Below are 24,573 nucleotides of genomic sequence, written 5' to 3'. Positions count from 1 at the left end.
CTTGAATATCCTCCTTGGTGAAGTGTCTATTCATGTCTTCTGCCCATTTTTTAATTGGATTGTTTGTCTTTTTGTTATTGAGGTGTTGAAGTGTTCTATGAATTCTAGTGATAAGTCTTGACTCCCCAAAAATTTAACTGCTAATAGCTTACTGTTGACTGGAAGCCTTACCGATAACATGAACACTCGATTAACACAGTTCTTGTTGTCCATTTACTAGATTTTCACACAAAGACACTCACACACATATACAACAGATAAGCTTATTAACTGTACAGCATGATGATTATATTTACTATTAATTAAGTAGAAGTGGGCCATCATAAAGGTCTTCATCTTTGTCTTCACTTTGAATAGGCCAAGGAGGAGGAGGAGGAGGGATTGGTTGTGCTGTTTCAGGGGTGGCAGAGGTGGAGGAGGTGGGAGGGAAGGCAGGAGAGGCAGGTACATTCCATGTAACTTTACAGAAATATATCATAAATTGTGCCTGACTTTGTTGCTTTTCATTTTTCTAAAAATATTTCTATATGGTACCACTTCCACTGTTTGCTTTAGTTTCAGTGTCCATATCATAGAAGGATCTATGTTGTAAAGTAAGTCCAAAGCAATCTTGAATCATTGGAACCCCTCTGATAGATTGTTTAATGTCAGTTTGTTTCCTGGCACTGCTTCTTCTACTTCTTCTTCCTCATGTGCCACTGATTTGGAAGCACTTAATCTCCATCAAGTTGTCTTCTATTAATTCCTCTGGTGTGGTGTCTATTAGCTCTTGAATTTCTCCAAGATTCATATGTTGAAAAAAAATCTGTATATAAGTAGACCCACACAGTTCAAATCTATGCTGGTCAAGGGTCCTCTGTAGTGCAGCATTATCAAAAATTATTACTACTGACCTACCAGATTCGTAATTCCATTATGACTTCTTTCAATTTTAATAAAAGCCAAGAATTGGAAACCATCTAACAAAAGGATTTGTTACTCAGTCACTAGGTAATTCACTTTTTTAGGACTTGCTTTTGTTTCATGGATGTGTAATATGTTTCTTATCTTTCTGAGGGAAATGTATTTTTTAAAAATCTGTTTGCTCTGTCAGCATTGTTTCCCTTGATACTCTTTTTGAATATGATGTTTCTTTTGTGGTAGCAGCTATCTTAAAATATTTGGCCATACTGAGGACTCCCTGCTCCTCTAGGTATCGCCTGTCATCTGAGGAGTCTGCTTCCTCCTGTGGCACAGCATCCAGTCTTTCCTGTCTCCCATCTAGGGGTTGGCACGAGGCTGAGGCTATAGGGGTAGGAGAGGGAGGGAACTGGGACTCACTTGTCAGTTTCTAGTGAGTACCCAACACCCGTGCTGCCTCTAAGATTACTTTAGAGTCCTGCTTTCCTGTGCTAGTTTTGGTCTGTGGTATCTCTGTCAGTGGGATTGCATTTCCTTTCGTTTTTCTCATCATTTCTGGTACATTATCTATTTATTTACTTGCTTAGTATGACCTGGCATCTTCTCAGATTTGTCCATGAAGAGTTACTTCATTACTTCTAATCGCTCTGTACTAGTTCACAGTATAGTGAATTTATTGGTGGTTATTTGTTATTTTTAAACAGTGCTATTAATAAACATCTTAGTTTGGCAGGCTTACTGTTGAGCTAGGCATGTTGCTAAAATGTTGGCTATAATCAGAGACTTTCGAAAATGGTTCTACATCCCCAAATTGCAATCACAAACAAGATTCTCATTAGGATTTTTTGTATAACTCAACAACTGATTCTAAAATTTGGAAATGCACAGGAACTAGAATAACCAAAACCGTTTTGAAAAAGATCCAAATTAAAGGACTTATGTTACTGCTTGACTGTAAGACTTACTATACAAATACAGTGTTGAAGACAGTGTAGTATTGGTCAAATGGGTAGACCTCTAAATCAGTGAAACAGAATAAAGAGTCCATAAATAGACCCACGTGTTATGATCAATTAATTTTCAACAAAGGTACAAAGTTTAATGGAATATGAACAGGCCTTTCAAAAAATTACATTGAAACAACTACATGTACCAGCAAAATATGAACCTAGACTCATATATAATGTTTAACTCTAAATGTATCATAGATCTCAATATGAAAACTATAAAACTAGAGGAAACATAGGAGAAAATCCTGTGACTTTGTGTTAAAGATTATGCACCAAAAGCATAATCCATGAAAGAAAAAAATGATAAATAAGATTTCATTGAAAGTTAAAACCTCTGTTCTTCAAATGAGACAGTTAAAGAAAATGAAAAGCTAAGTTACAGTCTGGGAGAAAATATTTACAAAATTTATCTGGTAAAGTACTGGTATTCAGAATATATATGTATATATTTTATACATATATGAAACCAAACTCACTGTCATTGAGTCGGATCCAACTCATAGAAACCTCTCCTCTCTCTCTCTCTCTATATATATATATAAACTTAATATTAGGAAAACAAACAACCCAATTAAAAAATAATATTAAAAATATATATATATTTACTGCACTGCTCACCAAAGAAGAGATAGGCATGGTAGATAAGCACATGAAACATTGCATAACATCTTCAGTCATGAGAGAATGAGAATGACTAGACCCTGTTAGAATGGCTAAAATTAAAAGAGGGAGAAGAAGAAACAGCCTTTTACTTCTAGAAGTACCGCTGCTTGACCCCTATGTAGTCCTTGAATCCAGGAGCAGTGGTGGTACCCTGGACTTCCTCCTATGTGAGAGCTGTTTTCAAAGGTCCTGTATCCTTGTGTCATTTGATTTGAATCACAGACACTAAAGCTAGAGTGCTTCATTGATGATTTTATTGAATTCATGGTAATGTTGTTGTAGGGAAACAAAGTCCTTACCCCCTAAGAGGTAAGAGCCAATCAGTAATCACAGCAGGTTGAAGAGAGAAAGCAAGAAGTTTATTGAGTGTCAATACCCAAGGAGACAGTGAGAATCGCTTCTCCAAAATGTCTGTCTCCATGAGCTGGGGAACGGTTAGAGCTTTTAAAGGGAATCAGGCTGAGAGGAGGATAGGTCTTAGGAATGCTAGTAGTGTTTTCCTTTCTATTACAGGATGGGATGAGTTGTAGTTGTCTTGTAGTCTCTTGGCCTTTCTTCTGATCAGTGATAAAGGAACCATCTCGTCCTTCAGGCGCCTCACACCTGTCTAGGGAGATTAATTCTGCAAGGAAGGTGGTATGGGAGTAGGCATCTCCTGGCCTCTCCGGGAATATCTCTGTTTTCTCCTTATCTTGGTTGTCCCAGGGCTCGGTGTCTCCTTTCCCAGGGTCGCCTTGTACCAGGCTGTGGCTCTTTACTACAACTGGTAGGGGAAAGAGTTATACTTTAAGGAATTTAAGTTATACTTTAACAGTGTCCTTAAAGTTGCAATCTAAAGAGCTCAACGTTGGAAATAAAGGTTGGCTATACTATTTGCTCAGGAGCTCTGGTAGCATAGTGCTTAAGGCACTTGACTGCTAACCAGAAGGCTGGCGGTTCAAATCCACCAGCCACTCCTCGGAAGAAAGATGGGGCGATCTACTTTGGAAGTATCACTTCCATAGTGATACTGCCTCAGAAACCCAAGGAGGGGTCGCTATGAGTCGGGTCCAACTTGATGGCACATAACAACAACAACTACATACTATTTGCTCAGACAGTGATAAAGGAGGGGAAAGACAGCGAGTTAGTCACTTAAGATGAATGCCTACTTTAATCCGCCTGTTAATTTATAAAGGCAGCTTTCAGTGAGGGATTCCTTCAGTCTTTTATTTCAACCTTCCTCAGTAATGCCTGACATTTTATAGAATAGAAAAAACAGCCTGGCTTATCAGGAAGGGCTTTGCTATAGTAGTGGTACTTTGACAGAGCTTGGGTACTGTGTGACTTAGTGCCTCTGTTCGGTCCTGTGTTTCTAGATTTTGCATTTTACACAGATTTATTTATTTTTTGCTTTAAGTTAATACTATGAATAGGGACAAAAATTCTACTAATTAGATGGTAGTTGGAGCTGTTTTTAATGTTTCTGTCAGTCACAAAGGGGTAATTATTTTCTGTGGTTGTTGCAGGTACTCCATCTTCTAAACCCGCAGTGCTAGCCAATGGTGATCATGAAATAGAAAGGAATGACACTACAGGTAAGTCTAGGATTCCCCAAATGTGTGGGTGAAACAGTCTAGTGAACACTTTGATAAACTCTTTTGAGGAGGATTCTTAGTGGAAGCATATGAATTACTTTGTTGTTTTTTTTTTTTTCCCCGTTGAATTCCTTAAAACCAAGGGCTTCTGCCACATAAGATCTCCCAACAAAGAAAAGAGAAGAATGAGTTGCCTTTGATTTTACTGGAATATTTTTTGCAGTTTCACCACAATAGAGCGATATCAACTGCTGTTAGAAATGTAGACTAATCATCACAGAGATGTGTTGTAGTGGAGACCTTTGCCCACTGTGGCTCTTTAAGGCAGGGCTCTTCCCTCAGTGTACACTGTCCTTAGTTTGCTTTATGAGGCTTAATGGTAGGAAACCTGTGAGTTACAAATTATTAGCTCTTTTAGTTGTCTTTTGCCTGCAGTCTGTTTTTCTGTATCTTTCTCATAACTATTGCTTTTGAAATTTGTCTCCAACTTTGACTCCTAGCCCATTACTTAAAAAAATCTGTTGCCATCTAGTTGACTCTGACACAGGGCCACCCTCTGAAGTGTCAGGGGAGAATTGTGTTCCATAGGGGTTTCAACGATTTGATTTTTTTTAAAGTAGATCACCAGGCCTTTCTTCCAAGGCTTCTCTGGTTGGAACCTCCAACCTTTCTGTTATGAGCTGAGGGTGTTAAACCATTTATACCATCCAGGGTGCTGAGGTTCCTGTGGGTTCCCACTTCATAACAGACACCACCCCAGCATCCTTTAGTGAGCACACTTCCTGAAGCAGTGACAAGAATCCGTAGGCATGTACTATGCAAATCTTTTCTTGGGTAGCCTATGTGAGTCATATACTATGATGTGATATTTTATAAATAACTGCACTTAATTTGCAGTTGTGATCAGGCTGACACTGTTAACCCAGAGAACTAACTTGTCTTCTCATGATCAAGCATATTATTCTCTGTAGAGTGTGTTCTTAACTGGGACATGACATTTGATTCACATCACAACAGTGTAAGCAGGAGACATGTACCATTTCTGTGGTTCTCATACATATATCTCAGCCTTAAGCCACCATAGGATTTCTTGGTCCTTAAGTCTTCCAAAAAGCCTTCTGTTAGCAATAGCAGTTACTCTAGGATAGACTCTTTATTCTGTGACCTTAGGAAATGCTATTATATTATCTCTTTGTACCTCGCATTTATTCACAACATGTCCTATTTGTTGTGAACATTAGTTTTGCCTAGTGACATTAACATCCTGATTAGCAACTCATGAATTAAGAACACTCTTCTTTACACGCTGAAAACTACCAGATATGCCACCTTATCTCCAGTTTTGTAAACTGAAATTTTGGTATTTCTTTAATAATCTTATGTGGTATTGACCGTTTCTGTGCCTGCTTTTTGAAAGTCGTTGGCTATGCAGTTTTGCTTTAAGAAAATAGTTATACAAATATTCCCGTGATTAAAGGAGAAGAAACTTAAACATGAACTTTCTTAATGAGTAATTTCAGCGTTCTTTAACCAAGAGGCAGTGCCAGGAGAAAAAAAGGCTGTGGGGATTGATTTGATTAGCCAGTTGTAAAAGTGGATGCCATTTTTCATCCAGGAAGGAAAGAACTATAAAACTAGAGTAGGTTTCTTCTCCGGCAAGATAATCAAGTCTGATCAGAAGAGTGATGAGACTCAAACTCTGTTAGCAGTTGTTACCTACTACTACCAGATCTTTATAATGAAAATAAAAAAAAAAAATAGGCAGGAAAAACATGGGGATGATTTCAGGATTTTAGTTCCCTGGAGACTTAGAAAGAACCCAGCTGTTTATGAACTGCCCAGTGACATTTTGAGAGCAGTTCTTCCTACTCTTGCATACCTCTCTACCCTTGGGCAGAGTATGGTTTATGCAACTGATAGGTCTTTGGGTTTTGAGTTGACCTCTGGACTAAATTGCTTTACTCAAATATGCATGTTTCCTTGGGGGAGTTAGGAAGTGGGGAGTGAAGGGTGCATGTTTTTGGAGCATGTTGTGACTTCATTCTAATTTGGCCGTCACAGACATCTAGTTCAATGCCATTTTGAAAATTCCCATTTCTGTTTCTTTCAGAACTTTATATATAGTGCTCCCTTGATAGCATATAAAGGGTTTATGAGCATCTTGCTATGTTGAACTTGCTGTTAACTAATAACCTGTGCTTTTCCGCCCTTTCCTTCTTCCCCTTCCTACTTCTTCCTCCCTTTCTATTTTTCTCCTCCTAGAAGCCTAGCGTGTCTCTCAACACTGGGGCTGCTGCAACACCAGACCAGTGATCTTTCCTAAGCATCGTTATACTTCTAAAACCTTCAGCATTTTGCAGAGCTTTGCTTTTCCTTCCTGGACACGATTTAGAAGAAGCTGAGGGTAGTTCTTCGGGGCCTATTTCTCCTGATGCCTGAGTAAACCACCTGCTTCCTTTTGTACTCTGCAGGGCTTGTTGGAACCTCCTTTCCCTTTGTGAGCACAAAGTGCAAGATGACTTCTTTTTAATTTTAATATTTTTATAAAAATCACCTAATATCTTTTATTTCTTGTTCTATTTTCAAACTCATTTTGTCATTTAATCCAATCTCACTTTTTCTTTAATTTAAATATTTTTAGTTGGCCTTTTCCATTTGGTTTTCAAATCTTCACAGTGAATTGAGATATTGTAACACCAAATGAGAGTATGTGCTTTCATAAAGGGGTTGAGTCCACCAGAACTGCAGTGAACTGCCCTTTTCCTCTTCCTCCCTTTTCCCTCTGTGAGCTTGCTTTTAGGAGAGGTTAAGCTTTAAAGATGAGCCCTAGTGGCATGGTCGTTTAAGCGCTTGGCTGCTAACCAGAAGGTTGGTGGTACAAACCCACCGGATGCTCTGTGGGAGAAAGATGTAGCAGTCTGCTTCCATAAATATTTACAACCTTGGAAACCCTATAGGGCAGTTCCACTCTGTCTTCTAGGGTCACTACGAGTTGGAATCAACCCAACAGCAATGGTTTTGTGTTTGGGGGAATTTTTTAGGTTACCTAATTTTCTTTGTACCCTACTAAAATATGAATAACAGTAGCTACTAAGGCTTTCTGATTTAGAGTAGCTTTGGTTAAACTTTGAAAAATAGTTCCCCAAATTAAATCATCTGTTGTTACTTACAATTGAACCAAAATAACCAAAATAGTTTTATTTTGAAATTATCTTGTATTTATCTAGGCTTAGCTTTCCGCTAAAAATTTAACAGCCTTATTCTTATGTATGGAATTTTATCACTGAAGTTACTTTTTAGCATGATAATGAGCTATCAAAGTATGTATTGAGAAATTTAAGTGAAATGGAGCTAAATTATAATGTGTTCAAATCCTGGAATATTAGAATAGTGGGATGTTGCCCAGGAACTCTGGTGGCATAGTGCCTAAGGCATTTGACTCCCAACCACCAGCCACTCCACGGAAGAAAGACTGGGCAATCTGCTTCCAGAAAGATTTACTGCCTGGGAAACTCAAAGTGGGTTGCTATGAGTTGGAATAGACTCAATGGCAGTGAGTATGTATTGTTTTTTTGGGGGGAGGGGGTGTTGACACAGATAGAAAGTAGCTTTTTCTGTAAGAACACCAGAATGAAACTAAGTTGCAACATATTTAAGAACCTCATCAACTTAACACATTTCTTATGAAATGATACCTGATTGGACTCAAACTTTTATGTTCAGGATTAGTATCTCTCTGAACTATGGAAGTACCTTTATGCAGCATGCCAGTGGGATTCATGGATCACACAAGAATAACTGTTTAAAATTCTTAACTGTGGACATAAGTATTTGTATTCACATATTCTGATATTCCTCACACTTTTTAAGATTGTTGCAATGGGACATTCTTATTATTGTTCCTCATTTTTTCATACTGATAGCTTAGAAAATCTAGAACCATTTGGGATAAGAACTGTGGAACTTCTATAATGAAAAATTTTTGTCAGAGTTTTAGAAATAGAATATGAAACGTGAGCTGTGTTATGAAATCTTAGGAGAATTTTGGTTTAAGATCTGGAATGTGAAATACTTATTTTAATTTCCTGTCCTGTTACTTATTATGGAGATTTTTATAACCTCCAAACCACTGATTATTCCAAGTTAAAAGAAAGTAAGTTGCACCATTTTCTGAGTAAGGTTTTGTACATTATTTTAGATCCTGTGGTGCAAAACCGCTTGTGGATGGTAAAATCAGAGTATAATGATAGTTTTACCTGAGTCTCTGCAGTGACTTCTGGGATTTAGTAAGCAGTTCCCTCTTTATAAGGATCTTAGGGGAAGGTTTCTCTGTCAAGAATTCCTTCTATGAATTCTGGACTGAAGACAGTTGAAGGAGGCAGATTGGATAAAATATGAAAAGTCTTATCTTCAGAAAGTTAAAAATGTTAAAATAAAACACAACTCTTTCCCTTTCATGTACAGTTGTTTAACCAGTTGTTGTTTTTGTCCATGGAACTTCACAAAACTTGGAGTGCTGACTTCTTAAAATCATGTTTGAAATTACTCTTTCAATTCTAATCAGTCTCTGTCGCTGGTCTAAGTGACAGGTAGGTGGAGGAACCTGAGTACAGCTCTCCTGATGCAGTGGTCAGAGGGACACACACTTCTTCATTGATATTGATTTATTCCACTTTTATTTCCTTTCCATTATTTATTTTTGTTTGCATTTCTTTTTTCCCAAATATGTTTTCTTAAATTTATGGAATTGTTGAAGTTTGCTACAAACAACCGACTGAAATTTGGTATATATTGTTAGCTCCATCTGTTTTGCTTGGATGTTTCATTTTTGAAATAAATAAATTCACTCTTGCACATACAGTTTCCTATGAAGTTGTGAGTCCCTTAATGTAATACTGTACTGCCACAGCGGCCCCACTTGAGTCTCTCACTGGTGAGGCAGCCAGATCAATCAGTGGTGCTCTGTTGAAATGTGATGGTTCTCATGTGCGCGTGCGCTCTCTCTCTCTCTCTGTCTCTCGCTTTCTTTTCCTTTTCTGGCCTGGTGTTGAAGATGTAGAACTTTGTTTTTCAAGTAATATTTTTATAACTTTGTTCATACACCTAAGTTTGTATTTTTTTGTGACTTTAGATTCCAAGAGTTTGTATATTGGGAAATTTTAATGTGATCACTGTGCTAAATAAATTATACTAATAAACATCTTACATTAACACTCAGAGACTGGATTTTGGTTGGGGTCTTAATTATTGAAATAAAATGTGACTGTGACGTGAGTTTGGTTAATAAAAACTCTCGAGGCATGAGTTCTCAGTTTAACAGAGCTTCTGATCCCATCCATAATAATTCCATCAATGTAAGGATTTTTCACTTTTTGCCAAGCACTTTGACTTATGTTGTTTTTGACTCAGAGTAAACTCCCTTTTGTCCAGAATCTGTAAAAGTCAAGAAGCTCTAAAGACTGTTTGGTACTTAATAGCATCTGGTGAGAAAGATGATAGAGTGGCAGTAAAAAGTTATCTATCTGATAGCATTATCAATTACTGTTAGATCAGTTCTGCTTCTTTGATGTGTAGTGGAGTCCAGTTAAAATTCACGTTCATGACCTTCCTAAAGTGCCTTCTTACAGTTCTACTCTGTCCCCTGTATGGCAGCAGTGACTCCAAGTCCACCCATCGACAATGAGTTTAATCCTTCCAGAAGCAGACTGCCATATCTTTCTCCAACAGAATAGCTGTTGGGTTTGAAATGCCGACCCTTTTGATTAGCTGAGTGCTTAACCACTGTGCCACCAGCGCTTCAACCATTCTCATAAGTACTTAGAATTGAAGTTTTTGGTGATTGGGACAGTTCTTGGATTAGTGTTTCATTCTTGAAGAGAAAGACATGAAACCTGACTGACTACATTTGGGTTCCTCCTCCTTGTTGACCTGATACTGTGGTGGGCCTGAGAAGCTAGATAGTGTTTTGGGCAAAGACACAGGATTGGTTGGTCAGAAACAGAGTATTAGTATTAATTTCATTCTTAAATCAGGTATAAAACTGGATTATTCTCAGTTTCACATCTATGCTATTTTCATTACAGTGAGGGCGTATCAAGACTTTTCCACAAATTAGTTGTGAAATAAACCTCTCTGGAGGTAAATTGCTATTATTTACAACCTTTCAGACTATGAATGCTTCCCAAATGACATTGTTACTGGCTGTTTTCAGTGTGATCAGAGTAGGTAGATGGCTTATTGGTAGATGTGATCACTATTTTGAATGTGGTAACATGTTGTCGGTCTGATCTGACAGATCATACCAGCAGTGAAATAGTAAAACTGCTTTGTTCAAGGTCTCCTAGGTACTTCATTCACCACTGTCTCTTGTATTAGACAGGATGCAAAGGATGTAGCAATAGAAAAATTCCAAAACACCAAAAATGTGAAGTGTTAATTGAAAGATTAATCTGATGTATTAGAGGTTCTGAACAGCTGTTTCATCCTGTCCATAAATTGAAATCCAAACAAAGATACACATTACGTTCTTAGATACAGGCATAGTGAGGGGTCCCTCTCCCCCACCTTGGAAACAAAGCTTTACTCATATTCTTTCATTTTCGAAATAAAAATTGCATATTGGAAGCACATCAATGAAATACCAATACCTAATAATTCTTAAAACTTTTTTAGTTCATGAATTTCTGATAAAAATACAGAACTCCCCAGAAAAACTCATATATACCCATTAATACACTGTATTACACTTCTGGGAGCTCTAGTGGTATAAGTGGGTTAGGCATTTGGCTGCTAACCAGAACGTCTGCTGTTCAAACTCCCAGCTGCTCTGTGGGAGGAAGATGAGGCAATCAACTTCCATACAGATTTACAGCCTTGGAAACCCTGTGGGGGTCGCTGTGAGTCGGAATCAACTCAGTGGCAGTGGGTTTGGTTTTGGTTAGGTTCTGGGGTACTTGGGACTCCTTTGAAACCAGCTAATGGACTGAAGGTAAGAATCCATCTAAGCAAAGCAATTTAATTGTACTGTGAGCCATTTGATTTCAATCTCTGTTAGACTTTGCAAAGGATACAAAGAAAGATATGGGTAAAACATATATCACAATTATGGACTCACTCAAAAGCACCAGAAGAGTTATTTGTCTTATTCAATACAAACTCTAACAGAGAACCTATGAGCCAAAAGTCATTTGTAAATATAGGATATTTTCTTTATAACTTATTTGTAATTTTATAAGTAATAAATCATACATTCTCCTTATGAAAAACTAAAACATCAGCGATGGAATCACACTCTGTAAGAGACCAGAGGATTTTTACTTACAGATTGCTAAATATTCACACACAGACAATGTAAATCGACCTTGTATTTTTAGTGATTCTAAAACAGTGATTCTTGAACAGACTTTTCTGTCGTATATATATCATTAAATAATAAAATAACATTTGTATAACACGTTAGAGTTTGTAAAGCTCTTTTGAATCTGACAGTATACAGTATCTATTTTGCCTTTGAATAGGTTGAAGTTAGGTTAAATTAATAACAGAGCTGAAAATTGAACCCAGTCTGACAAGAAGCCTCATGCCCTTTTTGCCACAATATATCACGTCACAGTGAATCTTTCTCAGTGTTAACCATACATCCAAAGTGGCTAACCAAACATCAGAAAGGTAGCTGGAAGAGGAAATGCCAGTACAGTGAACTATTACTAACCTAGTCACTGCTGTGGGCAACAGGCTTAATCCTTTTGGGACTTTTTGAGGAACTATGCCTCAGAATTATCCACCTGAGTTACAGACTTGTTTTGGAGGTCAGTTACTGTCATAACAAATATGTCAGCCAATTGGGTGCCATTTGTTCACCATTTGCCATCCCTCATTGGTTAACTCTTGTACTTAGTTTATACTTGTAATGCCAGGCTACTTCCAGCAGGTGTCTCACCTCTAGCACCACAGAAGATGAGTGGCAGAAAACTGATTTAGCAGAATTGTTGTGTGCCATTGAGCCAGTTCTGACTCAACGACCCTATAGCACAGAATACAATTTTCCTATAGGGTTTCCTAGGCTGTAATCTTTATAGGAGCAGGTTGCCAAGTCTTTTTTCCTGTGGAGCCACAGGGGGTTTGAACTACTGACCTTTCTGTTAGCAATCAAATGCTTTAACTATTGTGTCACTGGGGCTCCTTGTAGCAGAATTAGGCACTGACAGATCACATCTGTCTGCAGCTGGTTGCTGTAGTCATAGCTGGAGTAAAAGATGAACTGAAAGGGTATGAGGTAGAGGCATAAGAGTTGCCTAATACGAAGTTAATTCAAATTGAGATTCTGTTAACAGATTTATCTGCTTTATTAGAGGATGAGATACATGGACTTTAAAAAAAAAAAAAAAGGAGCTCTGGTGGCGTACTGCCTAAGGCACTTGACTGCTAACCAGAAGGCTGGCAATTCAAAGCCACCAGCCACTTCTCGGAAGGAAGGTTGGGCAATCTACTTCCGTAGTGATACCACCTCGGAAACCTAAGGAGGGGTTGCTATGAGGCAGATCCGACTCGACATGGACTTTATAAAGGGAAATTTGAAGAACCCATCTATCATGGAATTGATTCTTTTTTTTTTTTTAATGGAATAGATTGTTAAGTGTAATTATTAAAGCTGGACACAGAAATAACTTTTTGAAATTTCCCATCCTAATGTTTTCTTCTTGAGTTAGTTTCGTTAGTTTTTTTTTTTTTTTTCGTCTTTCTAGGAATTTGTACTTTTTATCAAGGTCATGAAGTCTGTTGGCATACAATTATTCAAAGTGTTCCCTTAAAATCATTTTTATTTCTGTAAAGGTGGTAGTAATGTTCCCCTCTTTCATTCCTACTTTTATTAATTTGGGTCGTCTTTTTCTTACCAGTGTAGCTAAAGGTTTGCTAATTTTGTTGATCTTTTCAAAGAGCCAACTTTTTCTTTCATTGAGTTTTCTCTTTTATTTATTTGCACTCTTAATTTTTATTATTTCCTTGCTTAAGGACCTCTGGTGGTGTAGTGGTTAAGACATTTGGCTGCTAATCAGAAGGTCGGTGGTTCAAGCCCACTGGCTGCTCCATGGAAGAAAGATGAGGCAGTCTGCTTTTATAAAGACTTTCATCCTTGGAAACCCAGTGGGGAGGTCCATTATGAGTTGGAATCTACTCAGTGGCAGTGAATTTGGTTTGGTTTGGTTTGCCCATACACACACGTCCAGCATTTTCTTAAGGTGGAAGGTTATGTTACTGATTTGAGATCTTTCTTCTTTTTTAATATAGGCATTTATGGTTATACATTTCCTTCTCAGGATTGCTGAGTTTTAGTATGTTGTATTTTTGTTTACCTCAAGGTATTTTCTAATTTCTTTATGATTTCTGCTTTGACCCATTGATTATTTAGGAATGAATTTTCCAACTTTCCTTTTGTTAATGATTTCTATTTCATTCCATATGGTTGGAGAACACATTTTGCATGATTTCAGTCCTTTTTGATTTGGAGATTTGTTTTGTGGTGTAACATATGGTCTGTCTTGGAGAATATTTCATGTGTGCTTGAGAAGAATGTATATACTGTTTTTGGGTGGAGTATTCTGTAGATAACACTTAGGTCTCCATGGTTTACAGTGTTGTTCAGGTCGTCTGTTTCTTTTTGGTATTATGTCTAGTTCTATTCATTATTAAAAATGGAAGTATTGAAGTCTCCAACTACTGTTGTTGAATTGTCTGTTTCTTCCTTTGTTTCTGTTCGGTTTTGCTTCATGTATTTTGGGGCTCACATTTTAATGTTTTAAAGGAGAATCTGAATATGATTAACTTTTACATTGTTTAAAGATTAATTCCTTGTGAAAATTGTGGGGTGTGGATAAGAAGGATGCATACAAATTATTGCTACAACTGTGAACTTCCAGATACTTGTAAAACAGCAGTGAAATTTCAGTCACTAATCATTGTGTACACTACAGACCTTCAGAATTAAAGTAATGCTTTATATGTTAGCTATCTTGTGAGTTTGTTATAGTTTGTCCAGATGCAGGGAAAAATGCAGATAGGTTTAGTTATTTAAATGCTAAATAGAGTTATAAGGAACATTTTGTAAGAACAAATGTAATACTGGTTAAATTCCATGCGGAGGTTGAATGAGAGCTAAGGAAATTTGAAATTATAATAATTGAATGCCAAATGGTGCTTTTTAGATAGTAAGAGATACTGAGTTTATAGAATGGAGAGATTCATGCAGATCTTATGGTTTCCCATGTAGTGTAAGTGAGAGAGGTGGACTAGATCAGTGGTATTTGTTCATAAACTTAGCAGTAGGTTAGAGTTACCCAGACAATGTATTAGAAATACATCTTCTGAAACTCTGCTTTAGACTTACTGAAACAATTTCTGGGACCCAAGAGTTTATATATATTTTAAAGCACCCAAGTGATTTAGATTATCAGCCTGATTTGGAAACTCTTGGACTAGGTGGTCAAACTCTTTAATGCATTCAAATGTTTGCTGAGTGCCTGCTATGTGTCAGTCACCTTTAAAGGTCCTGGGGATACATCAGTGAAATATTCAGACATAAATAAGCTCAATAGTGTGTCTTTGTCTGATTTTATTAGCCAAGATGGTTAACAAGTTAACTCTTGTGATCCTAAACTACTTGATATCTTTGGGTCCATTTAGATTCAGATGGAAATTATTATCCAAATAGGTTAATGAGTTTGAGTTAAGAGGAAATAAGTGATTCTGGAAACTTGTGTTACTGCTGTACATTCATTTGTTCAGGAAAGATTTACTGGACAACTGGCTTGTGTTGTGTGATCACAACAAATACATTATTGTTTTGAAGGAGGTTTACTCCTACCTTACAGATCACTCCTTAGTTTTCTGGGCTGCTGCTGCTTCCTTATCTTGACCTCTACTCATTGGAGGCTCAAGGCAAAGCCTTGGACTCCTTCTCTTATATATATTCACTCCCTCAATGATCTCATGCAGTGTTATGGCTGTGAATACATTTATATGCTAATTATCCCTGCCTCCACAGTCATTGATCTGACTACTGGAAATCTCCATTTGGGTGTAGAATTGACATTGTCAAATTCGAGCTGTCCCAAACAAAACTTCTAAGAAGCCCTGGTCATGCAACGATTAAGCACTCAGCTGCTACCCAAAAAGTTGGCAATTTGAACCCATCCAGTGGGTCTACAGGAGAAAGACCTGGTGATTTGCTTCTGTAAAGAATAGAACCAAGAAAACCCTACAGGACAAATCTACTCTTGTCACATGGGGTCGCTGTGAATCAGAATCAACTCAGATGGCACCCTACAACAACAGGCCAAACTCCTGTGCCTTCCACTTGCAAACAAACAAACTCCGGCTCCCGCATCTTATTAAATGGAAACTCCATCCTTCTAGTTGCTTAGGGTAGAATGCTTGGTGTCCCCTTTTTCCCTCTCTCTCTTACACCTCACATCTAGTTTGTCTGAAGAATAGATCTAGAACCTGATTGCTTCTCACCATTTTCACTGTTCCCTCCTTTATTGGTGTCCCTACTTCCAAATTAGTCTCCCTCCTTCCATTTGTGTGCTCTCCATAATGTACTCTCAACAGCATCCAGAGTGATCTTATACATAGATCATGTTAACTCTTTTTCTTAAAACCCTCCAGGAGCTTCCCATGACAAAGTAAAAGCCAAATAAATTTGTTACTTAACTAGTGACAAACTAAGTTAAGTGCTCTGAAGGAAAGAAAGGTGGTTCTACAATCATGGGAGAAGGAAGGGCTGCTTATGCACAGGGAGATAGCTCAGGGTGCAGAAGAGTATGAAGGGATGGACACTGGGAGGAGGTAACTATGGGGAGGAAGTGGGAGGGGAGCTGCTGCATTGTAAATTTTGGTCAATGACATGAGACAAAGTATATGTGAACTGCTGTATGAAAAGTGAATTTACTCTGTAAATCTTCACCCAAATCCTAATAAATAAAAAAAAAAAAGAAAGGTGGTTCTAAGAAAATAATCTGTCCTAGATTGGCAGTGTATTTGTGCTAAGATGGAAAGGGTGAAAGGAAGGTTGTGAAGGGGTAGGGTGGAGGATGCTCTGATTAAGGTACTGATAGAAGCAGAGAGACATACTAGATGTGAGGAAGGACAGGAAGCAGGTTTTCCCTGGCAGTGGAAGGGGATTTCTGTCATCACATATTCCTGGGCCTTTCTAACATGTATCAGGACTTTTGCCCATAGAACACACTATGTTTCTATAGCATGTAACAGATGTGATATAAAAAAAAGAAAAAGCACTGCTGTCGAGTTGGATCCGACTCATAGTGACCCCTCCTTGGGTTTCTGAGGTGTTATCACTACGTAAGTAGATTGCCCAACCTTCCTTCCGAGGAGTAGCTGTTGGTTAGCAGTCAAATGCCTTAGGCACTGTACCACCAGAGCTCCCAACAGATGTGATAGAGAATTTTAAAATTTGTCCATGGTACAGACTTTCCTCTCTTCTCTTCCTTGGATAAGATAGAGGTAACGCCTGAGAAAATGCCTTTTAGCTCATTTGCTCTGGTGTTGATCCCATATCCCTGACATGGCTAAAGCATTGTCACTGTGGATTTTTCCTTTTATTTATTTAAAATTTTGTGCTATAATCTTTCTATGCTACTGAAAAAAATTACAATTACTTTTATTTAGATCACAACAGCTGTCGTTTTAGTATTTAGCAAGAGGCCACTGTGCTATTTTGCTTGTAAACAGAAAGATGATCTGACTTAAATTTTTAAATGTTAAGAAGTTGCATAAGTAGTCTGATTATGTTTCTTTCTCTTCACCAAGGTGCTCAGCTAGCTCAGGTGGTAGAGCATGAGACTCTTAATCATAGGGTCATTGGTTTGAGCTCTACTTTGGGCCTTCCAAGGGAAGCCTACTGATATTTTAGGAGCTCTGGTGGTGTGGTGGCTGAAGCATTCAGCTGCTAACCAGGAGGTTGGCAGTTTGAACCCACCAGCCACTCCACAGGAGAAAGATGAGTCAGTCTGCTTCTGTAAAGATTTGCAGCTTTGGAAACCCTATAGGGCAGTTCTACTAGGTATGAGTCGTCATTGACTCGATGGCAGTGGGTTTGGTTTTTTGGTCTTTCTCTTCTCCACTGTTTTTCTCTGAGTAAGTAGACCTTTCTGTTTGCTTCAGGCCTCAAAAGGGAAAAGAAAATTAAGAGCAAGACCAGCAATATTTGCAAAAATTTTTGCCAGGTTATTTATTGGTAGATATCTTTCTGAAAGTAACTCCTTGAGTGATTTGTTTCAATTTGAGAAAGCTGTGGAAAGAGCAGGCCTAGCTGTACTACTTATTTATTAGTTTTGTTCTCTTAGGCAAGTTACTTGCCATGTTTGAGCCTGAGGTTCCTCCTCTGTAAAAGAACTACTAATAAAATAGGCGCTCTGGTGATGTAGTGCCTAAGGCAGTTGACTGCTAACCAGTCAAACCCACCAGCCACTCCCCAGAAGGTAGGTTGGGCAATCTTCTTCCCTGGTGATACCGCCTGGGAAACCCAAGGAGGGGTCATCATGAGTCAGGTCCGACTCAACGGCAGTGAGTTTGATTTTGGTTTGAGTTAGTAATAAAATAATAGCATACTGTAGCATATTCATACACTGGAACTTCAGCAGTAAAACAGAATTGTATGTGAACAATACGGCTGAATCTCAAAATCATTATGTTGAATAATAATAATAAAATAGCTTAGATTGAAGGGCAAAAATTTTTACTGTTCTATAACCTAATTAAAGAATGTAGGATGATACTAGGATGATGATTCATGTCTGCATAGAAAGTCCTTACAGTTTCAACTGAGTATTTGCTTCTGCCAGTAAGTCATCCTCTGTTTGGCTGTCAGCTCCTTTTCCCACTTAAATGGTTGTATAAGAGCATTTTAATTGGGTGTAACTGGAGCATGTCCGGTCCATTGTATCTTTGGTGATGCTCTATTTCTAGAGGATAAAACTGAAGGTGAACTTCAAAGGTAAATTACCAGGCTGACTGAAAGAAGAACTTGTGTTTTGTTTCTTTTGAGAAAATTATCTTAGGATATCGTCACTGCTGATCTTCCAGTGGGTTTTCGGCAATTTAAAATAAGATGAGGAAAAAGAGAGAGAGAGAGAGGAAAAAAACACAAAAGCTTTGTAAATTGTCAATTTAACTGTTGATGTTAGACTCCTTGGAGGTCTTTGAAAAGTTCTGTTTTCTGGTTTATAAGAGTTAATATTTCTGGTCTTCAGTTTTTCTGTGTAAAATAAAGAGGTATTCTGCTGCTAGTACTGTTACTGTTGCTGAACAACAAAGATCCAGTATGTTCTCTCTTGCATATGATAACTTTTTGAATTAGAGATTGAAATGTGTCTTTTTATTTATTTTCTTTGCATCAAACATCAAATATGTCTTACAAGAAGTACAGCCAGAATGCTCCTTAGAAGCAAGAATGGCCAGACTTTGTTTCACATACTTTGGACATGTTGTCAAGGGGGGACCAGTCCCTGGAGAAGGATATCATGTTTGATAAAGTAGAGCATCAGCAAAAGAGAAGACCCTCAACGGGATGGATTGACACAGTGGCTACGAAGGGCTTAAGAATAGCAAGGATTGTGAAGGTGATGCCTGACTGAGCAGTGTTTCATTCTGTTGTACGTAGGGTCGCTATGAGTCGGAATAGACTCAGCAGCACCTAACAAGAACATCCTTCATATGAGTGACGAAGTTCTCATTCTTTCCCCAAAATGAGGAGACATTCAGTCCCTATTGTCATATTCATTGCAGACTAAATTACTTACTTTTCAAATCATAGTCTCACTGCTCTTACCAAAAGGATTAGTTGTATAATTAACCCCCAAAAACTTACAATAATGGGAAAAAGAAAAAAATGGTTTGTATATACAAATAAACACAAATTATTATAAAAGAGAAAATATGCAAAGCTATCATAGTTCCTGTTTCTGTAACTCATCACAAGGACATAGTTGTTATCTATAGCTTCTTTCTTCAGTTGCACAGTTCATATTTCCCTGGCCTTCAGCCAAAATCTCAGCTGGTTGAGGTTCTTTACCTGGTAGAATGACCCAGACTTTCAAACTTTTATTTCCTCAGTAGTCTGGCCCTATTTTGGTTGCTACAGTTTTCAGTTAACCTTTATTATTGGGCATGGAAGGATTTACATGTGCTTTAGTAAATCTCCTGAGTTCCAGACATAATCCTCCCTGCCCCCACTATGTAACAGCAACGCAGTATCCCCTTTATAATCTGGCTCAATCATTCTAGTCAATAGATTAACCTTTTCTCTCTATTGTTCAGTGGCATTAGGTGTCCCAAATGACCAGGAGTTAGTCTCATCTTCTGATTCAGTTGACCCATTGTTGTGTATACCAATAGATGTATTCAGTCCTTGAGAACTAAGACCTCCAAAGCAGCAGAAATCAAATTTGTCAGGAGTAGAAGCAAAACTTCTGTGAGAGTGAGGTGAACCACTCCCATTTATATTCTTTGATTCCAAGACCCACATACTCTGGCTTTCAGGGAGACAGCACCATAAAAGGGTCTCTGATTCAGAGCATATTCTATATCCTCTAAGACAGGACCCAGTCCTTTTAAGGGTGTTGTCTCTCAACTGAGACTATAACTGAGTCTTCAGAAGCAATTCTGTCTTTCAGTTAGGCCAGCCAGTTGTGGGTATTGGGATATGATAAGACTAGTTAATTTCCATGGGCATGCATCCCTTTCTGCAGTTCTTTGCTGTGAAATGACTTCCTTGATAAGAAGCAATTCAGCGTTCAGTAAGCCCGTGGATGGTAGTGCTGGCAGAAGCATTATAGGTAGAGAACCTAACCCACTGCCACTGAGTTGATTCTGACTCATAGCAAACCCCATAGGGTTTCGAAGGTTATAAATCTTCTATAGAAGCAGACTGCCTCATCTTCCTCTCTTGGAGTGGCTGGTGGGTTTAAACCGCTCCACTGACCTTTTGGTTAGCAGCCCCAGTGCCTTAACCACAATGCCACCAGAGCTCCATAGGCAGAGAAGAAGGTAGATCTGTTTCCAGAATACACTTGTCTATTCCAGTGAGGATAAATCTTTATCCTTCCCAGCCCCCCCATTCTGCATAATGGAAGAAATCCAGTATAATCAACTTGCCACCAAATGGCTGGCTGGAATCCCTAGGGAATGGTGCCATATTAGAGACTCAGTGTTGGTTTGTGTTGTTGACAGATTAGGCACTTGGTGATGGCTTTAGCCAGGTCAGCTTTCTTAATGGGGAAGTCTGTATTGTTGAGACCATGTGTAGTGTCCATCTGTGCCACCATGGCCACATTTAATAGGCCCTTTGAGGAAACACTCTGGTGACTAAAAAAAGAGGCTGACTCATATCCACAGAATATGTTATTTTGTCAACCTAGTTATTAAGAGCCTCTTATACAGTAAATGCCCTTTAGTCGTTACTCACATGGCACATGATCTTCACAGTTTGTGCCCATCCTGAGAGTTCCATCCATATATTTTTCCTTATCATTATTTCCTTTCAAGTTCTTAACTAAGCAGCAAAATTTTTAATAATTGTTTATGAATTAGTGTAATTCTGTGCTTATGACCATCTTTCACTTCAGACAGTGGGGACAACCAAATAAGCAGCTCAAAATTTCACCCACTGGCAAGATTTTCCTTCCCCACTGTCCTAAGTGTTACCTCTGAGTGTGCCTGTAGTGCTGCAGCTGTCCACTTTTGGAGGTACCAGCATATTGTGCAGACCCTCTATAAAGTAGGCTCAAGTTTTTTCTTCCTCAGTCAGTTGGTCAGATGGAATGCTCAGGAAGCCAAAGACATGAATTGAAGGGAGAGTTGAAGAAATCTGAACCTACTCATGTAACTTCTATCTTTTGGACCTACTTGAGTTTGGTCTCTGTGTTGTTGAGACCATGCATAGTGTCCATCTTTGCCACCATGGCCACAATTTAATAGGACCTTTGAGCAAACACTCTGGTGACTGAAAAAAGAAGCTGACTCATATCCACAGAATATGTCATTGTCATTTTATCATTTCCACTTGATGATAGATTGGTGCTGTGCACACCAACTATGGGTAGGTGGTTCGTACAACACCCTTTACAATGGAAAACTTAGGCTGCATGGTCACTTGATGTCCCGTGGTTAGACGTTTAGTCTATACAAGGCCCAATAGCAAGCCTGAAGTTAATTTCTCAAAAGGGTAATGGTTATCTGCAGAAAAGGGCATAGATTTTCTTCAAAATCCTAGAAGTCTGGGCTATAATTCTCTTATCCTTATTAGAGGCTGTAATTCCCTATTTGCAATGGACATCTTAAGTATCATTGTATCTGCTAGATCATAATGTCCAGGTGGCAAAACAGCTTGCACTGAACCTGAGCTTGCTGCATAATAATAAGAGCCTTCTCTTGCTCTGATCCCCTCTCTAAATTGTCAGCTTTATCAGTGGCTGCAGATGGTTAAAGAAGAACACATAAATGTGATGTATAATTGCTTCCAAAATGGAAAAAGATGCATCCGGCCTTCTGCTTCCTTTTTTGTTATTGGTAATGGGAGTTGCAGCAACTTATTATTCACCTTGAAAGGGAAATGTTGACTTGATTCCAACAGTTAAATCCCTAGATGCTTCATTGATGGGACAGACCCCTGAATTTTTGTGGGGTTTATCACCCATCCTCTAGTTTGTGTAAGTTTTACTAAAGCATCTAAGTATTTGCTACTTCTTGCTCATTGGATCCAATTAATATAATGTGATTGGAATGCAAAAGTTGGAAGCAAAGAAGCAGCATTGGTAATTGGAAACAAAGAAGAAGCATTGGTAGTTGGAAGATACAGCCTTCCTGAAAGAAATGACACCAGAGATTGCACGATAGAATTTTGCAACCAGTGACTTACTCTTTGCAAATACCTTTTTTTCAACAACATAAATAGTGACTGTACATGTGGTCCTCACCAGATGGAATACACAGGAATCAAAATGACTACACTCTGTGGATATCAATTGCACGTATCCAAGTTTAAAGGTGAAGCTGAAGAAAATTATAATGAGTCTATGAGAGCCAAATATGACCTTGATTATATCCCACCTGAATTTAGAGACCATCTGGAGAATAGATTTGAAGTATTGAACACCAGAGACTGTAGACCAAATGAGTTGTGGGATAGCATTAAGAATATCTTACATGAAGAAAGCAAAAGTTCATTAAAAAGACAGGAAAGGAAGAAAAGACCAAGATGGATGTCAGAAGAGACTCTGAAACTTACTCCAGAACAGAGTAGCTAAGGCAAATGGAAGAAATGATGAAACAAAAGATCTGAGCAGATGATTTCAAAGGGAGACTCTGGAAGACAGAGTAAAGTACTATAATGAAATGTACAAAGACCTGAAATTAGAAAACCAAAAAGAAAGGACACACTTAGCATTTTTCAAGCTGAAAGAACTGAGGAAAAAATTCAAGCCTCAAGTTGCAATAATGAAGGATTCTGTGGGCAAAATACTGAATGATTCAGGAAGCATCAAAAGAAGATGTAAGAAATACACAGAGTCACTGTACCAAAAAAGAATTGGTTGATGTTCAGTCCTTTCAGGAGGTAGTACCAAAAAAGAATTTGTTGATGTTCAGTCCTTTCAGGAGGTAGCATATGATCAAAAATTGATGGTATTGAAAGAAACACTCCAAGCTGAACTGAAGGAATTGATGGGAAACAAGGCTTCAGGAATTGATGGCTTATCCTTTGAGATATTTCAACAAAAGTATACAGTCTGGAGGTGCTTAATCATTTATACTAAGAAATTTGAAAGACAGCTACCTGGCCAACTGACTAGAAGAGATCCATTTTCATTCCTGTTAGAAAGAAAGATGACCCAACAGAATATGGAAATTATCAAACCATATCATTAGTATCACATACAATAAAATTTTACTGAAAAAATAAGAAATGGTTGCAGCAGTATGTTAACAGGGAACTTCAGGAATTCAAGGTTTCAGAAGGGCACATTGAACAAGGAGTATCATTTCTGATGTCAGATGGATCTTGGTTGAAAACAAAGTATACCAGAAAGATGTTTACTGTGCAAAGGCATTCAACTGTGTGGACCGTAACAAATTATGGGTAATATTGGGAAGAATTAGTTGAGCCACTAAATTGAGCTCATGAGGAACCTGTACATAGACCAAAATTGAGTCATTCGAATGGAACAAAGGGATATCAAATGGTTTAAAATCAGGAAATACGTATATCAGGGTTGTATCCTTTCATCATACTCATTCAGTCTGTATGCTGAGCAGCTAACCAGAGAAGCTGGACTATATAAAGAAGAATGCGACATCGGATTGGAAGAAGACTTATCAACAACTTGTGATACATAGACAATACAGCCTTGCTTGCTGAAAGTGAAGAAGACTTGAAGCACTTATCAGAATGGATTACACCTCAGTGTAAAGAAAACAAAAATCCTTACAACTGGACCAATAAACAACATCATGATAAATGGGGAAAAGATTGAAATTATCAGGGATTTCATTTTACTTTGGTTCATAGTCAACACCCATGGAAGCAGCAGCAGTCAAGAAATCAGATGATGTATTGCAGTAGGCAAATTTGCTGCAAAAGACCTCTTTAAAGTGTTGAAGAGCAAAGACTTTGAAGACTTTGTGACTTTGAAGAGTAAGGTGCATCTGACCCAAGCCATGGTATTTTCAGTCTCCTTCTATGCATGTGAAAGCTGGGCAATGAGTAAGGATGACTATAGAGGAGTTGATGCCTTTGAATTGTGGTGTTGGCAAAGAATACTGAAAATGCCGTGGACTGCCAGAAAGAACCAACAAATCTGTTCTGGAACAAGTACAGTTGAAATGCTCCTTGGAAACAAGAATGGCCAGACTTTGTCTTATCTACTTTGGTTGTATTGTTAGAAGGGACCATTTCTGGCTCATAGCGACCCCATTGGGTTTCCAAGGCGGTAAATCTTCATGGAAGTAGATTGCCCTATCTTCCTTCCCCAGAGTGGCTGGGGGGTTTTGAACTGCCAGCCTTCTGATTAGCAGTCAACATGCTTTAGGCATTACACCACCAGAGCTCCTTTGGTAAAATAGAGGATCAGTGAAAAGGGGGAAGATCCTCAATGAGATGGATGTCACAATGGCTGCAACAGTAGGCTAAAGCATAGCAAGGATTGTGAGAATGGCATAGGGCCAGGCATTAATATTATTTCTTTATTTTTTTATTGCGATTTGGGTGAAGATTTACAGAGGAAATTCACTTTCCATACAGCAGTTCACATATACTTTGTCTCATGTCAATGACCACAGTTTATCACAATGCAACAGCTCCCCTCCCACTTCCTCCCCATAGTTACCTCTCCCCAGTGTCCATCCCTCCATAC

General features: G+C 38.3%; 1 protein-coding gene across 1 annotated transcript in view; it reads left to right on the top strand.

Moving 5' to 3' along the window:
- Positions 1 to 24,573, top strand: part of MAP4 (microtubule associated protein 4) — a 206,039-nt gene that overhangs the window by 39,345 nt on the left and 142,121 nt on the right. Inside the window, exon 2 of the mRNA XM_042782424.1 lies at positions 4,082 to 4,150. Within this exon, the coding sequence (XP_042638358.1) occupies positions 4,082 to 4,150 (69 nt within the window). The remainder of the gene's footprint in view (positions 1 to 4,081; positions 4,151 to 24,573) is intronic.

Source organism: Orycteropus afer, unplaced genomic scaffold (genome assembly GCF_000298275.1).
Source record: "Orycteropus afer afer isolate SDZICR_OR568_19922 unplaced genomic scaffold, OryAfe1.0 scaffold00311, whole genome shotgun sequence".
Lineage (NCBI taxonomy): Eukaryota > Metazoa > Chordata > Mammalia > Tubulidentata > Orycteropodidae > Orycteropus > Orycteropus afer.
This window is presented reverse-complemented; position numbering and strand designations above follow the sequence as displayed.